Source organism: Cricetulus griseus, chromosome 3, assembly GCF_003668045.3.
Source record: "Cricetulus griseus strain 17A/GY chromosome 3, alternate assembly CriGri-PICRH-1.0, whole genome shotgun sequence".
Classification (NCBI taxonomy): Eukaryota; Metazoa; Chordata; class Mammalia; order Rodentia; family Cricetidae; genus Cricetulus; species Cricetulus griseus.
Window position 1 is genome coordinate 108,854,621 of NC_048596.1, and position 21,818 is coordinate 108,876,438.

Genomic DNA, 21,818 nt, shown 5'->3' on the forward strand with positions numbered 1-21,818 from the left:
TCTGGCTGTGATGAAACTCCATGACCAAAAGCAAGTTTGTGAAGAAAGGGTTTATTTGGCTTATACTTCTATATTGCTGTTCATTATCGAAGGAAGTCAGGACAGGAATTCAAGCAGGGCAGGACCCTGGAGGCAGGAACTGATGCAGAGTCCATGGAGGAGAGCCGTTTACTGGCTTGCTCCTCATGGCTTGCTCATCTTGTTTTCTTACAGAACCCAGGACCACCAGCCCACGGGCGGCCCCCACTCAGGATGGGCTGGGCCCACACACATTAATCGCTAATTAAGAAAATGCCCCACAGGCTTGCAGTCTGATCTTATGGAGGCATTTTCTCAATTTAGGCTCTCTCCTTTTGGATGACTCTAGCTTGTGTCAGGTAATAAAACTTGTGTCTTGTAATAAAACTAGCCAGGGCACCTCAGAAGCCTGCCTACATGAGAACCCATGTATTTAATAAATGGCTAATGTAGATGCTTCAAGATTTCCAACTACCACTGACTCTCAGTAACAGGGCAGATGCCATCAGCTTCTCCTGGCCTGAAGACATGAGTTTCAGCTTCTGTGCTCTTTGTTTACACTCCCTCAAAACTTTCTACTTCCTCCCATTTTTCTGTTATTCCCAGCAATCTACCACACTCGATTTTATACTTAGTTTTAAATCTAGTGCCTTGATTGCTTCCATGAGCATCTGCTGCCATCAATGCCTGTATAACATAACTCACCAAGTAACCTCTGTGTTCTTTCCTCTGATGAGCCTTCTTTTCTCATATTTTTGTATGTATGTGATAAAGGGTTGTCTTATGCTAATGACTGATCTGTGTGATCAGTCAGCAAGCCAACACCAAGGCACTAAGCAGACAAGAGGCAGGGGCTTTGTGTCTTGGTCTCTTGCTCCCTGGTCTTAGTGATGCTGCTCTTCTTCGCCTGGAAACACTTCCTCAGTCTGTTTAGTCTGCAGGAGCTTCTTGTGGGCCTGGCCTGTCTTCAGCCTGCAGATGGCAGTGTTCTTGGTTTGGAATATATTCCTCTCCACCTTGAGATACAGGCTGTGACACATGAGGTAACCATTCTTGGAGTCACAATATCTCCTAAGCAGCCCAAGGAGGATAGTCAGCCTCCTTCCCTTCTTTGCTGACATCCAAGCCCTTCCACTTACCTATGCCTATATGCCCACCCATCCCATAGGACAGGGTGCTGTTTGGCCACCAAGACCAGAAGAGGACAATAAGAGGCTTACAGATGATCAGACCATCTTTCACCAGCTTCTGAATCTACCAAATGAATGGTGGTGTCATGGTGATCTCATTGGTTTCCTGGGGTCCTTCCAGATCCTCACATCACAGTGTAGGACACAGAGGAATGCCTCTTCTAAAGCTGAAGCATGCTCATGGCTGCCAGCCTTCTTTAGACTGAAGGTCCCAAACACGCTTTTAAAACATTGATAGGTATTCCATCAACTAAACTATGCCTATATGGCAAATTCTATTCACATTTGACTCAGTTTTTTCACTAAGTATGCCCCATCTGGTGGTTACTTGCTGTCACCTTGAGGACAAAAACCAGAGTCTTGGGCAGTATTTGTTCCTTTCTTAGTTGTCCAGTTGGTCCCCAACTCATCCCCACTCCCACCTTCATTGTGCCTTTGCAGACTTGGCTCCTGCTTCCCAGGAGACACGACTTGTATCTACATAAAGTTCCGCTTTGTTTTCAGATGTGAATTAGATGTCTTCTCTGTCAGCTTTTCATCATCCCGGCATCTTCATCCTCCTCATCCCAGAGTAGCTGGCAGCTGTCCAGCTTCCGTTCAGGTTTTTATCACCTCATCTTCTGTCAGCACTTTTGCCCATAAGGCTAAGAGATGTTATTGCTACATTAATTTTGTATCTTGATCATTTGTAATATGTTTTATGGCACACAGTAAGGGTTCAGTGCAACAGAATAAATGAACTGGCAAATATTTCATATGTATGGCATTTTTCAGAACTGACCAGGTTCAAAGAGAGCATAATCCTAATATAGGGGCTGGAAGAAAGGGCTTTTAGGCATTAAAAAAAATACCACCATATACATCAATTATTCCAGTATGTTTTTGTAGTCTTATTTATAATCACTTTTAGAGACAGTCTCATTCACTGGCCAATATATCATATTGCTAAATGAATTCTGTGTTCCTATGTCTGCCTCTAGCTTATCTTTAAGTTGAGCCATGTCTCTGAAGGGTAGGAGAGGACAAGTTCTGCTCTGTAATAACTACCTACCAGAACTGCTTATGACTTACGAAACAGTCCCACTGTTCCTTCTCAACCACAGAAGGGCCAGGAGAACCCAGTACTAAATAATAAATGATAGCTCTTCCCCCAGGCCAGTGTGCTTTCAGGAGTCAAATTTGCTATAGAAGACGCTACTGAGTGAAGCTAGTAAGTGCCAACACCCACCCTTCCCCTCTTCTGCAAACAGATTTCCATCCACAAGAAGGAAGTTGAAAAACTGGAAAATTGTATTCATGAACTGGAGAAGGAAAATTTGGTGCTTATTGAGCAGCTATTTAACTGTAAACTTGTGGATCTCAAAATACCCAGGTGAGATGCTCCTGGTGCCATAGCAGTTAGCGTTTGGTGCTCTCAGAATACCCAGGTCAAAGCCATTAACATTTCTGGAAAGTATTTTGTAGACATTATACCTGTGAAAGTTGGTGGGGTTTCTTTTGTTTTGTTTTTGTTTTATGTTGTGTTAAGATGATTTATCCAGATGTCATGTGTAGTCCCAGTACTCAGGAAGCTAATACAAAAGAATTTCCATAGATCCAAGGTTACAGGCTACGTAATTCTAGGCCAGCCTGGGCTACAAGGTAACACTCTGTTTGAAAAAGAAAGATTTAGTTCTCCAGTACTTCTACTAGATGACAGCAGGCAAAATGAAGGGAACGGAGGCTAAAGAGATGGCCCCATGGTTAAGAGCACTGGCTGCTCTTCCAGAAGACCTGGGTTCAAGTCCCAGCAACCACATGATGACTTACAACCATTTGTAACTCAAGTGCCCTCTTCTGGCCTCTGAAGGTACTGAATACACATGGTGTACATACATGCAGGCAAGCACTCTTACATGTAAAATAAAAATAAATAATTCAAAGACATTAACCAGCAGTAGTATCTGCTGCAACTCCAAATGTATAGAAACTCTGCATGCATGTGCTCTAAATAACTTATATGCATTTCCTCTCCTACTCTCCTATTTCCCTACCACTCCCTCCTCACATTGAACCCAGGTCCTTATACATCTAGGCAAGACCTCTGATGCTAGCTACACCCCACCCCCCACCCCCCCCCCCAGCATTTCTTACTGACTTTTTTCCTGAAAATCCAGTTGCCTGATTGGTATCATTCTCACTCTCCCCGTCTGGGACTTCCCCTCCCTTTATACTATTCCCAAGTCGAACTTCTGTTTCTATAAGATTCCATTCAGATTTCATTTCCTCAGGAAACCGTCCTTGTTTCCAAGGCTAACTCAAGGGGTGCCTCTTTCTGACTCCCGTAACTCTCACATGACTCATTACACATTTGCTGAAATATCACCTTACAATACTGTAGTCAGTTATCATTTCAACAAGCCTTGTGCTCCTAAAGCATGTGAAACAGGTCTCGTTTCTGCTTTGTCTCCACACTCTGGAGGGAAATAGAGGCTAGTGAGCTTGTAGGACTGTATTCATTGGCTGACAGTCTGCTATTTGTTCTTTTAGGAAACTGTATAGTACTCAAGCTGCTGGGCAGCAAGAGCTACCTGAAGATGTTGCATCTTTGAAGTTGCCAGAGCTAGACAAAGGTACAGTTTCCTTGTGATGAGGTTTTCCTCACCTTAGAACACAGCAGCCTGAACAGCTTTTATGGGCAGACACCCCACATGCCTGAGCTCTGCACCACGCATGAGCAGCTCTGCCTGGAGTGGATCCACCTCTGCTCCACACCATCCCTCCTTCCCCATCCCTCTAGTCTATGTCTGCCAGCTCTCTCCTTTCTCTATTCCCTTCCTCCCTTTCCCACTGCTTCCCTCCCTCCCTTCCTCCCTCTGTCATTTCTCCCCCCCTTCCCTTTTCTCCCACACTCTTTCATCTTTCTAAAGGATCCTCCTGCTTCGGCCTTCCAAGGGCTGCCATTACAGGCACAGGCTGCTGTGCCCGAGTTTTAATCCCATTTTCTATAAAATTAAATGCATTTTATAATGAATTAATTAGATACTCATAGAGCGGGGTGGGGTGTTACCATTACTGATATGGTTTGGGTACCACTTTAACCAAGCAAAATGCCAGAATACCCATTAGTTCCCAAGAGACTATGGTTAATGTCTTAGCTCTCAGGATATAGGAAAGTTTCCTAAAATGGGGCCACCTCTTGCTTTTATGTAATTTATATTACTTCTCTTTTGTTACTTTATTTATTAATTTATTCCATAAATTCCATGCCATCTTCTCAAAAAAACATTCTGGGTTTGGTGGTGGCAGCACTAAGGATTGAACGTAGGGCCTCATGGATGCTTGGTTATCATGGTATTGATTAAGCTAAGGCATTCCTTTAGCCCTAAGTTTTACATTTCTAAGTTCAGAGTTCTTTCAAATAAAAAAAAATAAAAGTGACCAAAGTGATGGCATTGTATTTGTAATCTGCTCAAAATGTTACCTAATTATTTCTTTGCTTCAGACTCAGAGGAGAATTTGAAATCACCCACTGAAGCTAGAGATGAAGCAAGCCTTTTACCGGGGAGCAGCAAGGAGGCTAGCATTCCGGAGGTCCAGTTGGAACAGACAGACAGAGGGGACAGCTCCTCCATAGAGATCAAGGGCTCTGTTATCCATTATTTACTTCATGAGGATGAACAGGATTTCAAGGTGAGAGTTACAAGAACACAGGTTTGACTAGAATGTCAATGACTACAATGCTGGCAGAAGGAGACCTAAAATGTAAATACTGAAAATTTGCTTTGTGATTCTTAGTACAAGTGACCCACCATTGACCTCTCCTGGGATCCTCTTTTTATTCCTACTTTGAGCCAGTTAGTTAAAACATTCATTTATAGACCTCCACTACCAAGAGAAAGTGTTAAGTTAGCTGATGTTCCATAATAAACTATCCCTAAGCCTAACAGTTTAAAACAATACTTTGTGATGGGAGGCTGTATTTCAAGACAGGGTTTCTCTGTGTTGCTCTGGCTGTCCTGGAATTCACTTGGTAGACAAAGGCTGGCCTTGAACTCAGAGATCCACCTGCCTCTCCTGAGTGCTGGGATAAAGGTGTGCACCATCACTGCCTGGCTAAAACAACACTTTCTGTTCCCTTCCAGGCCTCCGTTAGCTGGGAATTGGACAATGGCTCCATTGGGTTCTCAATTCTCACATAACTGTGCGCTAGCTAGGGCCATGCTCATCTGAAGCCTGGACTGGGGCAGAAGGCCCACCTCAACATGGGGACACACTTATGTCAAGCAAGATGATGGTGATTGCATCAGGGCCTGTTTCTCTTCATATGAGCCTCTCCAAAGGGTGCCTTGCAAGTCCCTCTGCTAAAGTACTGTGTCTGACTTCTTAGGGAAAGCAATCCCAGTGACAAAGAGAACAACTCTAATGCTTGGAGGCCATATGCTATCACTTCCATCACACTTGATTGATTGATGTCCTCAAGTGGAATGAATATAGTTAGTTCCTACATCTTGATCGAAGATTGTGTAAAAGCAAAAACAAAAAACTTGCAGGGCATTGGTGGCACACGCCTTTAATCCCAGCACTCGGGAGACAGAGCCAGGTGGATTTCTGAGTTAGAGGCCAGCCTAGTCTCCAGAGAGAGTGCCAGGATAGGCTCCAAAGCTACACAGAGAAACCCTGTCTCAAAAAACCAAAGGAAAAAAAAAAAAGACTCCAACAAATCTGTGGGATAGGATAGGATATATATGAGGCCATCTTTGTAAAATATATACATCTAGTGGATGCCTGGAGTAACAAACCTATAATTTAGAAAACTCTCATTTGTACATTTCTACTTTTTCCCTTTCTGGCACTGCCAAAACCTTAAAAGTTATAAAATCATAAGTCTGGTAGGAGGATAAAGGGTAGAAAAAGAGCAGAAGAAGTGGAAAAAAGTGACCATATTAACTAATGGTTTATTTCAACTACCATCAAATGATCATTTGTTAAGACAGTATCCCTGTGTAGCCCAGGCTAGTTTCAAATTTGAGAGATTTCCTGCCACACTGGCCTCTAACTCATAGCTATCTGCCAACCTTTGCCTCCCGAGTGATGGGAATGTCCATAACTTTTTAAAAAAGTTTTACTGAATTCTGATTCTGGTAGGTTTGAGAGTCAGTCAAATATGGGTAAAAAAACAACTTCAGCTGTACCCTATTCCTTTTTTGTAATATTGAGGACTGAATCCAAGGCCTCTCACATGCTAGACAAGCACTCCACCACTGAGCCATATCCCCTCAAGTGACCATTTAAAGACTAAAATATCAGTGGTGACAATATGGCTCAGAAGTAGCCTGCTTGCTATGCAAGCAGAGGTTCTTGGTTTGAGTCCCAGAACTGAAAAGGGATTTTAAAGGATGGATGTTCTAGTGTGTTTCCCATTTAAATGCTCAAGCACCACCACTCATATCCTGGAATCCTGACTTCTGGTATGTCTTGCTGATGCCTGGGAATTGTGGACAACAGACTCCAGGCTGACTGCCCCTGGGTTGATGAAATGTATTCTTGTGAGTTGTGACAGAGGGGCTGTGGTGGCCATGGCATAGAACGGGTAGCTATCCATCAATTTTGTTGCAGTTTGAAAACTACATACAATGACAAGCATTTTGAAAACATTACCTTGTTGTGGATGGTTCTTCCCACCAGCCTGGTCCTACACCCGCATCAGCCCCAAATAAACACACAGATGCTATATTAATTATATATCTGTTGGCCGATGACTGGGGCTTCTTTTTGGCTAGCTCTGTCTAAACTTCTATTAATCTAAGTATTTCCACTTAGTCTTATCTTACCAGAGAAGGGTACAGACCTGTTACTCCTTCCTCCACTACATGGTGACTGCTAAGTGTCTCCACAGAGAAGAAAGTGATTTCCTGTTTGTCCCCGCATATATCCTGATTCTGCCCAGCTACATCACTTCCTGTCTATCTGTACAGACCTCCAGACCTCTATGGTTAGCTAATGGCAAGTTTCTGCCCAGCAACGTCACTTCTTGTCTGGCCAATCAATCAATCAGTGTTTTATTCATTAAACAATAAGAGAAATGTATATACAGAAGAACATCCCCCATCATTGCCTCCTCTTTTACCAACAAAGCAGTCCAGGGTTCACATAAATACTGAACATCCCTCAATGTGTCAGGTACCTCTTATGCTTGGGAATTTCAAGAGAATGGGGACATAAAGGCTCTAAAATGCAACTGTTTATGGGATTGCAGAAAAAAAAAGATCAACAATTACCATGTATGAGGAGCTACACTATTTATGCTGTCACTCACCAGTCCTGTGTCTATCATGCACCCCAGGGCTCCATGGGCACAGAGAGCATTCTAGAAAGATTTGCTGACATGTGTGTGGAAGGAACACATGTGAAGTATGGCTTAGGAGTCTTCCCAGGTAGAGCCTGAGTTGCTTGGGACAGGCTAGAAGGTTTTCTATTAAGTACCTTTCCAGTTCTTTTCATCAATGCATGATGGGGTAAGTTTGACCTAAACACTAGCCAAAGCACATGTGAAAAGATTCGTATTCCTGGACAAGTTCCTCAGTGTTACATTATCTTGTCCAAATTGCACTTGTAGAATATCACCGTCCCCAGCCCCCATTTTAGAATAATACAGAATTCTGCCAAGGCTGTGACCTGGCTAGTGGAGGACTATATATATATGCCTAATATTCCTTCACCAACAAAGTAGCCAACAGGGGACACATTTCCACTAGCCAGCCTCTAACCCACCCCAACTCCCTTTGAGACCTCCAGCCTCCCCTCCTGCTTACTGGAAGATCTTTCTACTGTGATTCATGGGGAATGTAAACTTAAGAGGTACATTTTAAAATTTTTGCAGTGGCTTTCATATTCCATGTTTGATACAGCATTCACACCTCAGTAGAGCAACCCAGGGAAAGAATATGTCATTTGTCAGGCTCACTTGCCACTTACCTCTCCTCTTGTGTCTTCATGGCAGGATTATGTAAAGTTGGGCCCCCTGGCTCTGAAGCTCATGAGTGTGGAAGGTAAGAAGATGCCCATTCATTTTCAAGAAAAGGAGACTCCACTAATAACATACGAAGATCTCAAGGTCCCTGATAACCACATCACACATAAGATGATGAAGTCGTTCCTCTAGCCTGAAAGCTGCATCATGGAAACCTCCTTTCCTTAGAAATTGTTTCTGAATAAAGCACCCAAGTTTCTCACTTTACTCATGGTGGTCTGTGTTCAAAGCTGGTGTTTCTAATGGCCGAGATTACCTTTAAAACCCAGGTTCCAAAAAATAAAATAAAATAAAACAAAACAAATAAAACCCAGGTTCTGGGTATTGAGCTATCAGTTACCCAGCATGAGTGACAGAAAACCCACTGCTTTCTGTATTTAAATATTTAAAAGGCAGTGGTTTCAAATCCTTCTCATTTGAAAATTCACAGATTCACCCATGTTCCCAATATGGAGTAAGTGTTAGAAATGTTTCTAAGAAAATTTCAGAGTGTATGTATCATTGTCTACTTCTCACTCTGGGTGCTGAATGGTAGTCACTGTAATTTAGTCCTATTCTTTAATCCTATTTATAATGTGAGATGGTTGAGATAAAATACCCCAACAATAGGAACTTATAGGAGAAAGGGTTTATTTTGGTACATATTTTAAGAGTAAAGTCAGTGGGGGTGGGAGTTAGGGGTGGGGAGTTAGTTTAGAGGTGGGATGCTAGTAGTAGGGTGTTAGGTGTAAGGGCTGGGGGTATGCGAGCCCAGAATTCAGGAGCTAGAGCTTGAGGAAGCTGGTAGCATCATACTAGCACCCAGAGAGCAGAAAATTAATGCTAAACTAGATTCCTGGATTCTAAACAGTCCGGCACCCAAGCCTTCCCACCACACTAACCTAATGAAGACAATCCCTCATCAGTGCCCAGGGGCTGATGTGATCTAAGCACTCTCACCCAGCATGCCTAGGAGCTTGTCTCCTAGATGAACCTCTCAAGTTGACAACAGTAATGCTCACATAATAGTAATAGCAATAACATTATCTTAATTAAGAAAGAAATTCCATTAGCAGGAAGCTCTGATCCTCTGGAGCTATCTCAAGTCTGTCTACCCACAGTCCCCAGGCAAAGCAGCCAGCACTTTCCCATGTGGGCACCGCAACTTATGGGTATAATCGGCACTCCTTTGGCTCTGAGACCAGATAAAAACCACTGTATCATGCTTCTGCAGTTGTCCTTTATGTAAAAGGTAAATCCTCTGCATCACAGCAAGAGAGGTGTTAGTGGCCTTTTTAGTGGTGACAAGTGTACAGCAAGGTCTTGAGCCTGGGGGTGATTTCAAATGCTAACACTATCCTCGGTCACCGTAGAACTTAAAAATACTGATCATCTTTCCTAATGTCCTCAGAAGAGGGTAGTGCCACTACTGACTGAGTGCTGTTAAGAGAAATACATTAGTTCCCACTGCATTCGGTGCTTCTTGCTCCTTCCTAGATTCTCCCAAACCCTCTATGTTTGCCCCCGGAAACAGCAGCAGGTAGAAGCAAGCCATGGTTGGTGTCCTTTATTCTTAGTGGGCATACATGCTCACTGGTGCCTTGTTCCCACAGAGACACGATTTCTGTGACCTCTCAAGTGCGTGCTTTTACTCTCCTGTTCCCTGGGTTGTGTAGGGCCCATATGCTTTCATCAACTCCATATGTTTCCTAGGTTATCATTCTTCTACTTTCACATAAAAATACTCCTTTTGAAGTTCTACATAAACAGCACCATCTATCACCATCATATTTTTGCTGAGTCATTATTTTTCATGGTCCCTCATTTGGTACTTGTGTACACATGCTTTAGCTTCATATATACTATGTGTATATACATATATAAAAATACACATATTATGTATATACACACACATATATAATAACATTTGGTGCCCAGTCCACACCCTTTCTTTCAACTCTCCAAGCCCCACCAAATCTGTCTTATTAAAAGGCCTATTAGTTATGCACTAGTAAAAATATAGGATATATGAGTCTTCTCTTGGACCACTCCAAAACAACTCTCATCCTGCTCTCTGTACCCCCAAAGCTGACATTAATATACTGAATCAGTGATCACCCCGGGCTCCCAATTTCCAATAAATTTAAAATTTTTTGTTTCAATTGAGACAGTGTCTTACTATGAAGGCTCATCTCCAAGCCCCTGATTCTCCTGTCTCCACCTACTCCTGAGTGCTGAGACAAGGTATTTGCCATTACAACCAGTCCCACGGAGCCATTGGTCCCCTAATCCTCAAGGGAAGAATTCTGTTAGTAGCTAAAGGGAGAGTGGGTAAGATTAACTCCCCCAGCTCCAGCTGCATTCCTATGGGTCAGTTAGCATTCTTTATGCCAGAGGTCACAGCTCCATTTGGAAGGCTCACATACCTGTATATACATCAAAACAATATGTTCTAAAATTTTTGAAGATGAAATAAATTTTCAGACAATAAGTCACTGAAGTAATTTGTGGGTGCACATCTGTATCACCTGGCCCTACAGATAACACAGGAGTTGGAGTTACCTAGTTTATTAACCACCTCCATTCCCAGCCTTCTGGGCAGAAAGCAGGTTATCCTTTGAGAAGACAACCTGTGTATTGAATATCCCTGGTTTTCCTAGTGCTGTCTGTGGGTCAAGAACCTTTGTATTCTCAACAATTTAGTAAATATTTAAAATAGACTACTTAAATCTCTATGCTAGCATCTTGTAGAGTCCAAGGCAAGAATTCAAACATGATAATAGTATTGTGTTCTACGATATTAAAAGTGCTTTTAAAAAGTCAAGATAGCTAAAAAAAAAAAAACTTCAAATAGAATGTTTTCAGATATTCTGAGTATCAAGCAAAGTTTACATCTGCACAGACTCTTGGTGTTAAGCTTTGTCAGCATTTCTTTCCTGTAGTCAACTTGCTGACCTTGTCTGGGTAGGTTACTGCTGTCTTTTTTGTAAAAATATGCTAGCCTTTGAAACATTTCCCTCCTAAGGGAAAAGGAAATTAACTAGGCTAGATCCCCTTCTGTAAGTCTGCTTCTATCTTAAGAGACACTTCTGAGGTTCTAGGGCAAATGGAGACTCAACTTGGTATCTATAATAAACTCCACACCAGACATTTTCTCCTACTTTTAAAAAAGTGTTCTTTAATTTTAATACTACTTGTATAAAAATGTCAATGTGAAATAGATCTAGATCTAATAGCTGGTGAAAAGATATACATTTTAACACATCTAACATTCATCTGGCCTAGAAGTGCATACTTATTTACTTCATTTCTAAGCTTCTATAATTTTTTCACTAAAATATTTCAATGCTAACACTAATTTTACTTAGCGAGAAAATGGAAATAATAGTATGGGATATGGTTTTTAAGACACTAATATGAAAATATTCATAAAATGGACAATTATTTTGATACAAATGGTTTGAGTGAACAGAAGCTAATTTGCATTTGAGTCTGTTCTGTAAGTTATTCTATGAGAATATGCTCATTTAGCTATTTTAGCTGGGGAAAGCAGAGAGAAAGAGGGAGAGACAGATACACGGCTTAAGGACTACAGAACAAAACACACCTAAAAATGTGTTTTAGAACATAGAACATAGAACCATCTTGTAGGAACAAGTCTACATAGGGCCAGCCAAGTTTCACACATGAAAAATAATAATTTTATGCTGTCTGAACCATTGTTGTTTTCTAATGAAGACAACCAAAATAAATCCAAATATAGAGGCTAAAATGTTAGAAAAACCAGTTTCACAACAAAATGTGTTCTCAGTCACTTAATAAAGGAAAAAATTTTAAAGGCTTGAACTACACATTAGAAGGTAATTCCTCTTGAGAAAGTTCCACTGAGCATCTCAGACTGCCACATTGTATAAACAGCCCTTGCTGTTTTCAACAGTTTGTTTTATTTCCAGTACTGGAGATCGAACCCAGGGGCTTGTGCATGCTAGAGAAGACTTCTACCACTGAGCTTATCCCCAGCCTAGAAGTATTTTTATCTATTTATTTTACATCCTGGCCTCAGCCTCCATGCATCTTCCCCTCCTAGTCCTTTCCCCTCCCACCCCAATCTCCATCAATAGTGTTATTTTAAAGCTCACTAAAATACAATATTAGGGTTGGAGCTAATTGGTAAAGCTCTTGTCTATCTGGTATAAGGCTCTGAGTTCCATCCCCAGCGCTGGAGATTTAGAAACAAACAAAAGGTTCCCTCGGGACCTCAGGGACCTCGCAGGAGAGCATGTGTGAACAGGGGTTCAATGTCATGCTTTAGAAGCAGATCACAGGACTATTGTTAATGATGCAAAAGAGCTGAATGGGCATTCTGAGGCCTGAATGTTAAGACTAAAGAAATGCTAACATTAGCAAACACTTACTAAGTATGCTTATACAGGTACTTTGCCCTTATCAACCTTATAGTATACAATCCTGCAATAGGGGCTACAACTATCCCCATTTTGCAGATGAAATAACAGGCCAAAGTCAAGTTTAGCAACTTGCCTAAAGTTGCCAAGCTAGTTAGAAGAACCAGGCAGTTTGCTTCCAGACTGGCTCTAGACCCCAGCATTCCGGTAAGGATAAACTATATACTGAAACTATCATGTGCCAGGTTATTGTAAATGTTTCTACTTATTAGCTCATTAAATACAACATTCCTATGAGAAAGGCATTGTTGTGCATAACTTATAGATCAAGAAACTGAGGTACTAGGAGACTGTTACTAGGTCCAAATGGACTTAATCACAGAATCCACCATTACTGTTACAATGCATTGGCTCACCAAGAACTTGGTTCTCTCAGGATCCTCTGAAATGAAAGAGAGTGTTCTCCATGAGCAAGGACCTCTCCAAACTGTCCTGTAGGGTCATCTTCCAATTCTGTTTGCTTTCCTTCCATCCATTCCATCTCCTCTCTAGGCAAAACTAACCATCTGTGTCTCTCCATAGATTTTGCAGCCTCTTGCCCTTGGACCAACTGTGGACCTAAGATTTGTTCACGACTCAGACTACTACAATGGTCTTCTAACCGGTTTATCTATTTTTCTTTCTTTGATGTCCACTCTCACTCTCACTACAGCAATCCTTTTAACAGAAATTTTACAGCAATTTACAGCATTTCTAGTTTTTCTTTTTTTCAGCTCAGAAAGAAACCCAACCCTCAGCATCTTGAGTCCTGGTCTGCAGACCTCAGCATCATCCACTGAGCTCTCCTGTAGCTTACTTAAGGCATTTTGGCCTTACTGACAACCTTGCTGCTTGTCTGAAGAGACAACCACAAGGCCCTTCAGATGTCTGCAGTCTTCTGCTTGTGTATTCGTGGAAGAACTGCTCTCCCCACCTCAGCTTGCTTACTTTCAGCCTCCCCAAACACGGTGCTTAGCTGGTAGCAGCCTCCCTTCTCTGAGTGACTTTGTCAAGTACTCATCGTTTGTGGTACATTGCAACCTTACCTCTCACACCTACAACTAACTACTGGCACATGAAGGGCATTCAGTATGCTTAACTGAATGAACAAGTGGATCTACCTCATCTTAAACTTCTCTGGCCAGTCTGTACACGCTTAGCTGGTTGTCAGTGACCTCACTTCGTTCCAGGCCAAAAGTACCTTCCACATTGTCTTTTCTAATAATCAAGTTCCCAAATGCCAGACTGAACAGTCAATTTAGGGTATTTCACTCATGCTGATCATTCTCTCCTTCAATTAAGTCCTTGATGTGTCTTCCCTGATTCTCCTTCAGTCCTGATGGCTCATCCCTAGTTCTATCTATCCTCCTGAGTAATGGAGGTGGTTCAATGGGACTCATCCTTGGTTTTGGCCTTTCCTTTTTCTTTCTTTCTTTCTTTCTTTCCTTCTTTCTTTCTTTCTTTCTTTCTTTCTTTCTTTCTTTCTTTCTGCCACCAGATTGTTCCTTTGGTGATCTCAGCCACCATGAATATTCCTTTGCATCATCTTTCCCATATTTTGAACTTTAGATTTGCAAAGCAATGCAAAACAAAGCAAAAAAACACATTTTTATAAGTTTCTGAAATGGCTTTCTAGTTTATACCGCCTCTTACAATGAATGGAGCAGAGTTCCCTCCTCAGGATAATAAAGTTTAACGAGCAAAAACAAGAAATACAAAGAAGCAGATCATCCCAGAATTACATTAATCGGTAGGAGACGGATTAATCTAAGCAGAAGATCCCAGAATTGAGGTCTAAGAATGATTCTAAATATGGTCAAGATTGAACATTTAATAAGCAATATCTCACACTGGAGGAGTCCAGGAATGAAGTCACAGGATCCACGGGGAAGGGCTAGACCTAACCAAATACCTGAATCACCATATGAGGAGTTACCCCCTCCTTTCCCAGGAAGCTACTTTCAGGTAAGAAATTATCAAGCAAGAATACTTTTGTTATTTGATTTTCATTTTTTGTTCTCAGTGGGGTTGTTTATTTTGTTTTGAAAGTGAAAGAGAGAACAAAGTTGCGTAGAGTTAGGTGGCTAAGAGAGGTGGGAAGGACCTGGGAGGAGTTGAAGAAAGAAAAAAATTACGACCAAAATATATTGTATGGGGCTGGAGAGATGGCTCAGCAGTTAAGAGCATTGGCTGCTCTTCCAGAGGACCCAGGTTCAATTCCCAGCACCATCATGCAGCTTACAACTATCTGTAATCTAGTCAATGTGATTAGACAACTTCATTCATTCATATATATATATATATATGTATATATATAGGCAAAACACCAATGCACATAAAATATTATTTAAAATATTATTTAAATTATTTAAAAGGTTTTGATTATATGTATGTTTGTCTATTGTAGGTAAGTATACATGAATGTCGGTGCCCATAGAAGACATTAGAGGGCAACAGACTGTCCTGGAAACATATTTAATGTCAGTTATGAGATTCCAACAGGGTGCTCAGAACCAAACTGACCTCCAGTCTTCTGCAAACACAGTCCATGCTCTTAACTGCTTACTCATCTCTCTGAAACCTTGAAACAAGCATTCTAATCTTGAATTAAAAAACAAACAAACAAAAAAGAGGCTAATATCTAAAAATATATGAAGAACTTGCTAACAAGAAAACAACCAACCCAATTAAAAATGGGGTACAGGGGCTGGAGAGACGATGGCTCAGAGGTTAAGAGCACTGGCTGCTTTTTCAGAGGTCCTGAGTTCAACTCCCAGCAACCACATGGTGGTTCACAAATATCTATATGGAGATCTGGTGCCCTCTTCTGGCATGCAGGCAGAACACTGTATGTATAATAAATAAATAAATCTTTTTTAAAAAATGGGGTACGATCTAAACAGAGATTTCTCAAAAGAGGAAACTCAAATGGCTGAGAAACAAAGAAATGTTCAGCATCCTTAACCATCAGGGAAATGCAAATCAAAATGACTCTGAGATTCCATATCAGAATGGCCAATACCAATAAAACAAGTGACAGCCCCTGCTGGCAAGGATGTAGAGCAAGGAGAACACTCCTCCATTGCTATCGGGAATGCGGACATATACCGCCACTATGGAAAGTGTGGTGGTTCCTCAGGAAGATGGGAATCGATCTAGTTCAAGATCTAGCTACACCACTCTTTGGCATATACCCAAAAGGACACTTCGTCCTGTTACAGACTTGCTCAACCATGTTCACTGCTGCTCTATTCATAATAGTCAGAAATTGGAAACAGCTTAGATATCCCTCAACAGAAGAATGGACAAAGAAAATGCAGTATTTACACAATGGAATATCAGCCGGACATGGTGTTGAATGTCTTTAGTCCCAGCACTTGGGAGGCAGAGGCAGGAGGATCTCTGTGAGTTCAAGGCCAGCCTGGCCTATATAGTGAGTTCTAGGATAGCCAGGACTATACAAAGAAACTCTGTCTCAAACAAAAACAACAAACACAAGGGATATACCTCAGCTTTTACACTAAAAAAAAGAAAATGAAATCATAAAACTCAGATAAATTGATGGAACTAGGAAAAAAAATTATCCTAAGTGAGGTAACCCAGATCCAGGAAGACAAATATGGTATGTATTCATGTTGATGTGTGGGTATCTGCTGTTAATGATTGCCAAGCTACAATCCATAGAACCACAGAGGTTAGGAAGAGTAAGGGACTGGGGTGAGGGTGTTGCAGCTATCCCCAAGAAAGGGAAATAGTCAGAGATGGATGAGGGGGAGGGCTAGAATGGGAGGATCAAATGGAGAGAAAAGTGGGGCAAGAGGAGATCTAAATGAAATCACCAAATGGGGGAGATAGAGCCCCAAATGGCCATCTTTTGTCACTAGTGACAAAAGTACTGGGATTGAGTCACATCTGAGTTGTTGGGCAAAACAGCCCATATTTCTGCCAAGACTATAGGTTGCTTTCCACAACTGAGGGCAAGGTCCCCTTGCCGAGAAGACAACACCTATACAACTCACTGACATTGGAGAAGTTCAGCTGGCGCCTGCATAGAGCCTTCATCCCACATTCTAATGTCTTTGGTATAGGAAGGTACTCTGCACACTACCAAAGGAGAAATATGAAACCAACCCAGCCACAAACCCTTTGATCTACAACAATGCCCTGCCTGCAAGATACTCTGGGGCAATGGTGACACAAAGCTTGTGAGAGTAACCAATCGATATCTGATACTTCAGTCCCACTCCATGAAATGGAACCCATAACCAGCATGGCTGCTTGGGTGACTAAGAACCTCAGACTAGACATTCTGCTACACTCACAGATCAGCACTTAATTTAGCCATGATCAGAGAAGCTTCTTTCTGAAGCGGATGGGAACAAACATGAAGACCCACAGTCAGACATTATGTAAGGGAGACCTTGGACCACTCAGCCCTAAATGTGTTGTCTCTATCAAATCACTCCCCTCAGGGGTCAAGGAACCCTGCAGAAAACAATGCAGAGTGTAAGAACCAGAGGGGATGGAGGACACCAAAACAAAGGCCCTCTAAATCAACATGATCAAAGCCCATATGAACTTAAGGCAGCATGCACAGGGCCCGAATGCATACCTGCACCAGGTGGGGTCACTAGAGCTGAAACAAGTAGACACATGTCTCTAACCCCAACCCAAAAGCAATCTCCAATCGATAACCACTTGCAAATGAAAATTTAGTTTCCTCCAAGGAGTCTCATTGGGGAAACAAAACTACTTTTAAGAGTAGGCTGCACGCCCAACCGTAGATGGCCAACAGAATACTAATTCAATAGCATCTTTAGCTGCTCCTTGTCTCACAATGTTGGGTCAGGGATTTTTCTGTTTATTTATTTAATCTTACTATTTTTTATCTTAGTTTTTTCTTCTTTTTATCCTATAAGTCCTTTGCCATATACATTATGGCTTCCAAATTAGCCGGTGGTTGAATGATAACCTTGCTTGCTTAAGGATGCTGGACCAGTATTCTCATGTGTGGTAAAGACCAAACTTCTGTGTGTGGCGGGGGGTGGGGGGAGAGACAAAGAAAATGTATTTTCTTCCCTTTGGTTTGTCTGGGTACTAGGAAAATAATTCAGATCTGGAATGGAAGCAGAACCACCTGCCACAACTTTCCAACATAGTCTGTATGTGCTGGCATATTTAATACACATACTTGTACTGTCCATGTGGCATCTTAGAAGAGCTTCTGTAAGTGGCATATATCATAATTGTTATCCTGTCCTCTGAAATATAATACTTATGTGCTATAACATACAATGTAATTCAAGACAAGTTCCCTGTACCAACTATCACCTGTACACTATTTCTTTGAGAAAGTTTAGTATTGTTAGATTTTACGACTATTGCTGATGCTCATCCAAAATGGCGGCAGTAGCTGTAGGAGCCTGTGAATTCACTGTGAGTTAGGAACAGGAAAGAGCGCAGAATGCTCTACCAGCAAGGTGGCCTTGGAAGCAAGTACATGAGGAAATGCTGACAAGTCTACATTATCTCTGTGGGAAAGGCAACATGCCTGAGAGGAGTATTCTCGACTCTTTTTACATGGCCAAAGATGGTAAGACATATTGGTTGCATTCACCTCTGTGATTGTTTGCTTGAGCTAACTGTAAACATCACCTCACTTTGTTTGTGTTAATAGTAAAAACAGTAAAAACAAGCCATCTAGAGATGGCTCAGAGATTAAGAGCATCAGTTGATCTTCCACAGGACTCTGGTTTGATTCCCTGCACCCACATAGCAGTTCACAACTGTCTGTAACTCCAGTTCCAGGGGATCCGATGCCCTCTTTTGGATTCTGCCAGCACTGCATGCACATACTGCACAAACATACTTGCAAGGAAAACCATATACATAAAAAAAAAATAACTAAAAGTTAATAGTGCTTTGTTTGCACTACTTGAGTTCAATTGCCTGGATTCTCTTACTTATCCCCACACATCAGATCTTTGGCAAATTCCTTTGATCCTTGGAGACTTGGCCTTGCTGGCTTCCGGCTCACCTTAGTATGTTCTTATTCTCTCCACTCCCCACAACACCATCCTATTTAATAAGCAAAGGACCCTTTTATATACCAGTATATCATACAGGGGACACGAAAAGGCCCAAAGACACACCACAGGGGTTCAGGGTTAAAACCAGTGAGGTAAAGTGTAATAGTATATGTCTGTAATCCCAACACTCAAGAGGTTGAGGCACAAGGAATTTCTAAGACACTAAGGCCAGCCTTAACTATTTAGTAAGACACAGCATCAAAATTAAAAAGCTTAGCCAGTGAGTTCACCTTAAATACCACATAGCATTTAACTTAAATACCACAATATAGGAGACAATAAGCCTTGATGAGGAAGATTCTTCTGTGTATGTGTTTGTCTTATTGGTTGATAAAGTACTGTTGGCCAATGGGAAAGCAAGACAGGTGGGACTAGGAGTCGAGGAGGATTCTGGGAAATGTAGTAAAGAAGTCTGTAATCCAGGCAGGAAGTGACATATCAGGCAGACTCATATATAAGCAGGGACAAACAGTAAGTCATCCCTTTTCTCTTGCTCTTCCTCCTCCTCTCCGTGGAGTTGCCATGTAACCGCCAGAAGACAGGACGCAAGGCCTGTGTCCTCCATAAGATAAGCCTCATGATTATGGTTGATAATTAAAACTGAGTTAGTAAGTAAGAAATCCTAGGGATTGGTCAGCAGCATTGTACCTAATATAAGTCTCTGTGTATTATTTGGGGCCCTGATGTAGTGGAACTCAAGCAGCTGGTGGAAAGCACCCATATGGCAGCAGGGCTCGGGCAGCTTTGGCATAAAGATTTATCGTTACAAAGCCTAGTGCCAGGCATCACAATAGTTATCAACAGGCCTTGTGAAAGATTAGCTCCTGGTGACCTTCATTATGAATACCAAGCAATGTGTTTAGTTACTCTTGCCCCTATCTCAGAGTAGGTTGCTTCTTGGGACCTCTCAGTCGATTCCATTCTACTGCAGTTTATCTTTCAGCACTTGAAATTACTCCAGTAATTTAATGGGAAGACTTTGCAGTTCAAGACAAAAAGATCAGAGATTCAGACTTGGTGTCAAGACAGCCATTTTACCTACCTGGCAGTGCCAGTATGGTGTGTTTGATGTTCTCATATTATGTTCTTGGAAGGAGGAAATGAACTTTGTAGACAACCTAAAGTCCAACTAAATGGAGTACAGAACAACCAACAAGTGTCTGAGTTTGAAGGAAGCTAGGCAGGGTACCTGAGTGGAGTAGGGCCAAGGGTATTTATCAAAGTAAATCTCAAACTTCAAACCCATCTTCCAAGTTTGCTCTTTGAATGGGAGGCAGCTCACAGGAAGAGTACATGCCCTGGGTTTGACTTTTAGCACCAAAGTTTAAAACTATATACAGTAGCTAGAAAAAAATTTAAACTTGAGCTTAGCATGAAATGGTTTTCCCATAACATTCTAACTGCACAACTTTCTATTAGTCTATAGTCAGCTTACTTACAGCCGTTATTTGTCCTAAAAGAAATGCCCTGTGAAGAGGTTTGGAGACATGGCTCCACAGTTAAGGGCACAACATAGGCTCTCTTCCAGAGGGTCTGTATTCAATTCTAAGCACCCACATGGTGGTTCACAACCACCTGTAATTTTATGGGCACCAAGCATGCATAGACTACTTGCAGGTAAAATACCAACACATACAAAAATAAAAAAGAAATACTCTAGAAGGAAGTTTATAGTTTTTAACAATATGCTCAGTTTCATACAGTACAAAAACTATAGCTATGTTCTGTGAAGAAGCTGAAGTATACCAATATAATGTAAGACCTAGATACAAAATCTTACAGTTAGTGGTTAAAAGATGACTTTCACATAATCAGAAGCATAAAGTTTTATAACAGGTATATTTGCCCTCCACAACCACGACCAACTTGCTAACTAGGTAGTAAAATGTGTGGGGAATGCATAGATTTTATATGTGCATGTGGTGGTTTGAATGAAATGGCCCCCAGAAGTGCCTACTTGGTCCCCAATTGGTGGAACTGTTAGGCAAGGATTAGGAGGTGTGACCTTGCTGGAGATATGTCACTGGGGTGGGCTTTGTGGTTTTAAAAGCCCTAACATGCCATTCCCAGTTAGGGCTTGCATTCTGCCTCCTGCTTGTGGGTCAAGATAGAAGCCCTCAGCTACTTCTCCGACACCATGCCTGCCTGTTGCTATGCTTTCTGCCATGATAGTCCACGACTCTAACCGTCTGAAATGGCAACCCCCTAATAAACCCTTTCTCTTAGAAGATGCCCTTGTGGTGGTGTCTTATCACAGCCGTAGAAAAGTAGCTAAGACAGCTTATTTATTTCCCTTCTTGTGTTTTGATTAAAGTTGTCATTATCAGGTTTGTATTCCTCCCAAGTGACAATGTCAAGACACTAGGGAAGGAAGCAGGAAATGTACTTTCTAGAAGACCATCTTGACAGAAGAGTTAAGAGTGGCCAACAGTCTAGACCGAGGGATATGATTCCCATTTCAGTTTTAATGGACCATAACACTAAATACCTGACTCTTCCACATGCTAATTTAACATCCTGGACAAGTTCATTTTCTTGTTTTCTATCCATAAAACAGACCAAATGTAAGTAATCCCTACCTAACAGAGTCCAAAAGTATTTAAACAACAAAATGGAGGTGGTTATAAAGTACTCCACATGCAGAAACACACTACCAAAATGTCATGAAAGAAATAAAAAGTCACATACCTTAAAATACCCACTTAAAATACCAAGATAAACCAAAACTTAGTATTTTCCTTAAAACACTATTTCTCAGTTTATGCGGAAACATTTTAATAGCAGTGAAATTTGAAAATGGGTCACTATTAACGAGGCACATTGGCTTACTATGATCTTTCCAGCCACAGAAAACATTTAACAGTACAAAGCTTTTAATCTCTCTTTGATGAACTTTGACTCCTGGTTATTACTCATTATGCTGTATAATACAAATATTCTTAGCATACATAATCTTATGCATTAAAGAGTACTTTTTTCCTTAACGTACCTGACTACAGGCAAGCAGATTAGAAAGGAAAAATGAGTAAGTAGTTCAGTTGGTAAGTTCAGATGGTAACAAGAATTCAAACATAATTCTTTTTGGATG

The 21,818-nt window shown here is 41.4% G+C and overlaps 1 protein-coding gene across 1 annotated transcript in view; it reads left to right on the plus strand.

Annotated features, from left to right (window-relative positions):
* Positions 1-8,426, plus strand: part of Ccdc83 (coiled-coil domain containing 83) — a 36,048-nt gene extending 27,622 nt beyond the window's left edge. The window contains exons 7-10 of the mRNA XM_027407622.2: positions 2,459-2,580; positions 3,738-3,820; positions 4,693-4,880; positions 8,191-8,426. Coding sequence (XP_027263423.1) covers positions 2,459-2,580; positions 3,738-3,820; positions 4,693-4,880; positions 8,191-8,352 — 555 coding nt within the window. The 3' untranslated portion in view covers positions 8,353-8,426. The remainder of the gene's footprint in view (positions 1-2,458; positions 2,581-3,737; positions 3,821-4,692; positions 4,881-8,190) is intronic.
* The last annotated feature ends 13,392 nt before the right edge of the window (positions 8,427-21,818 follow it).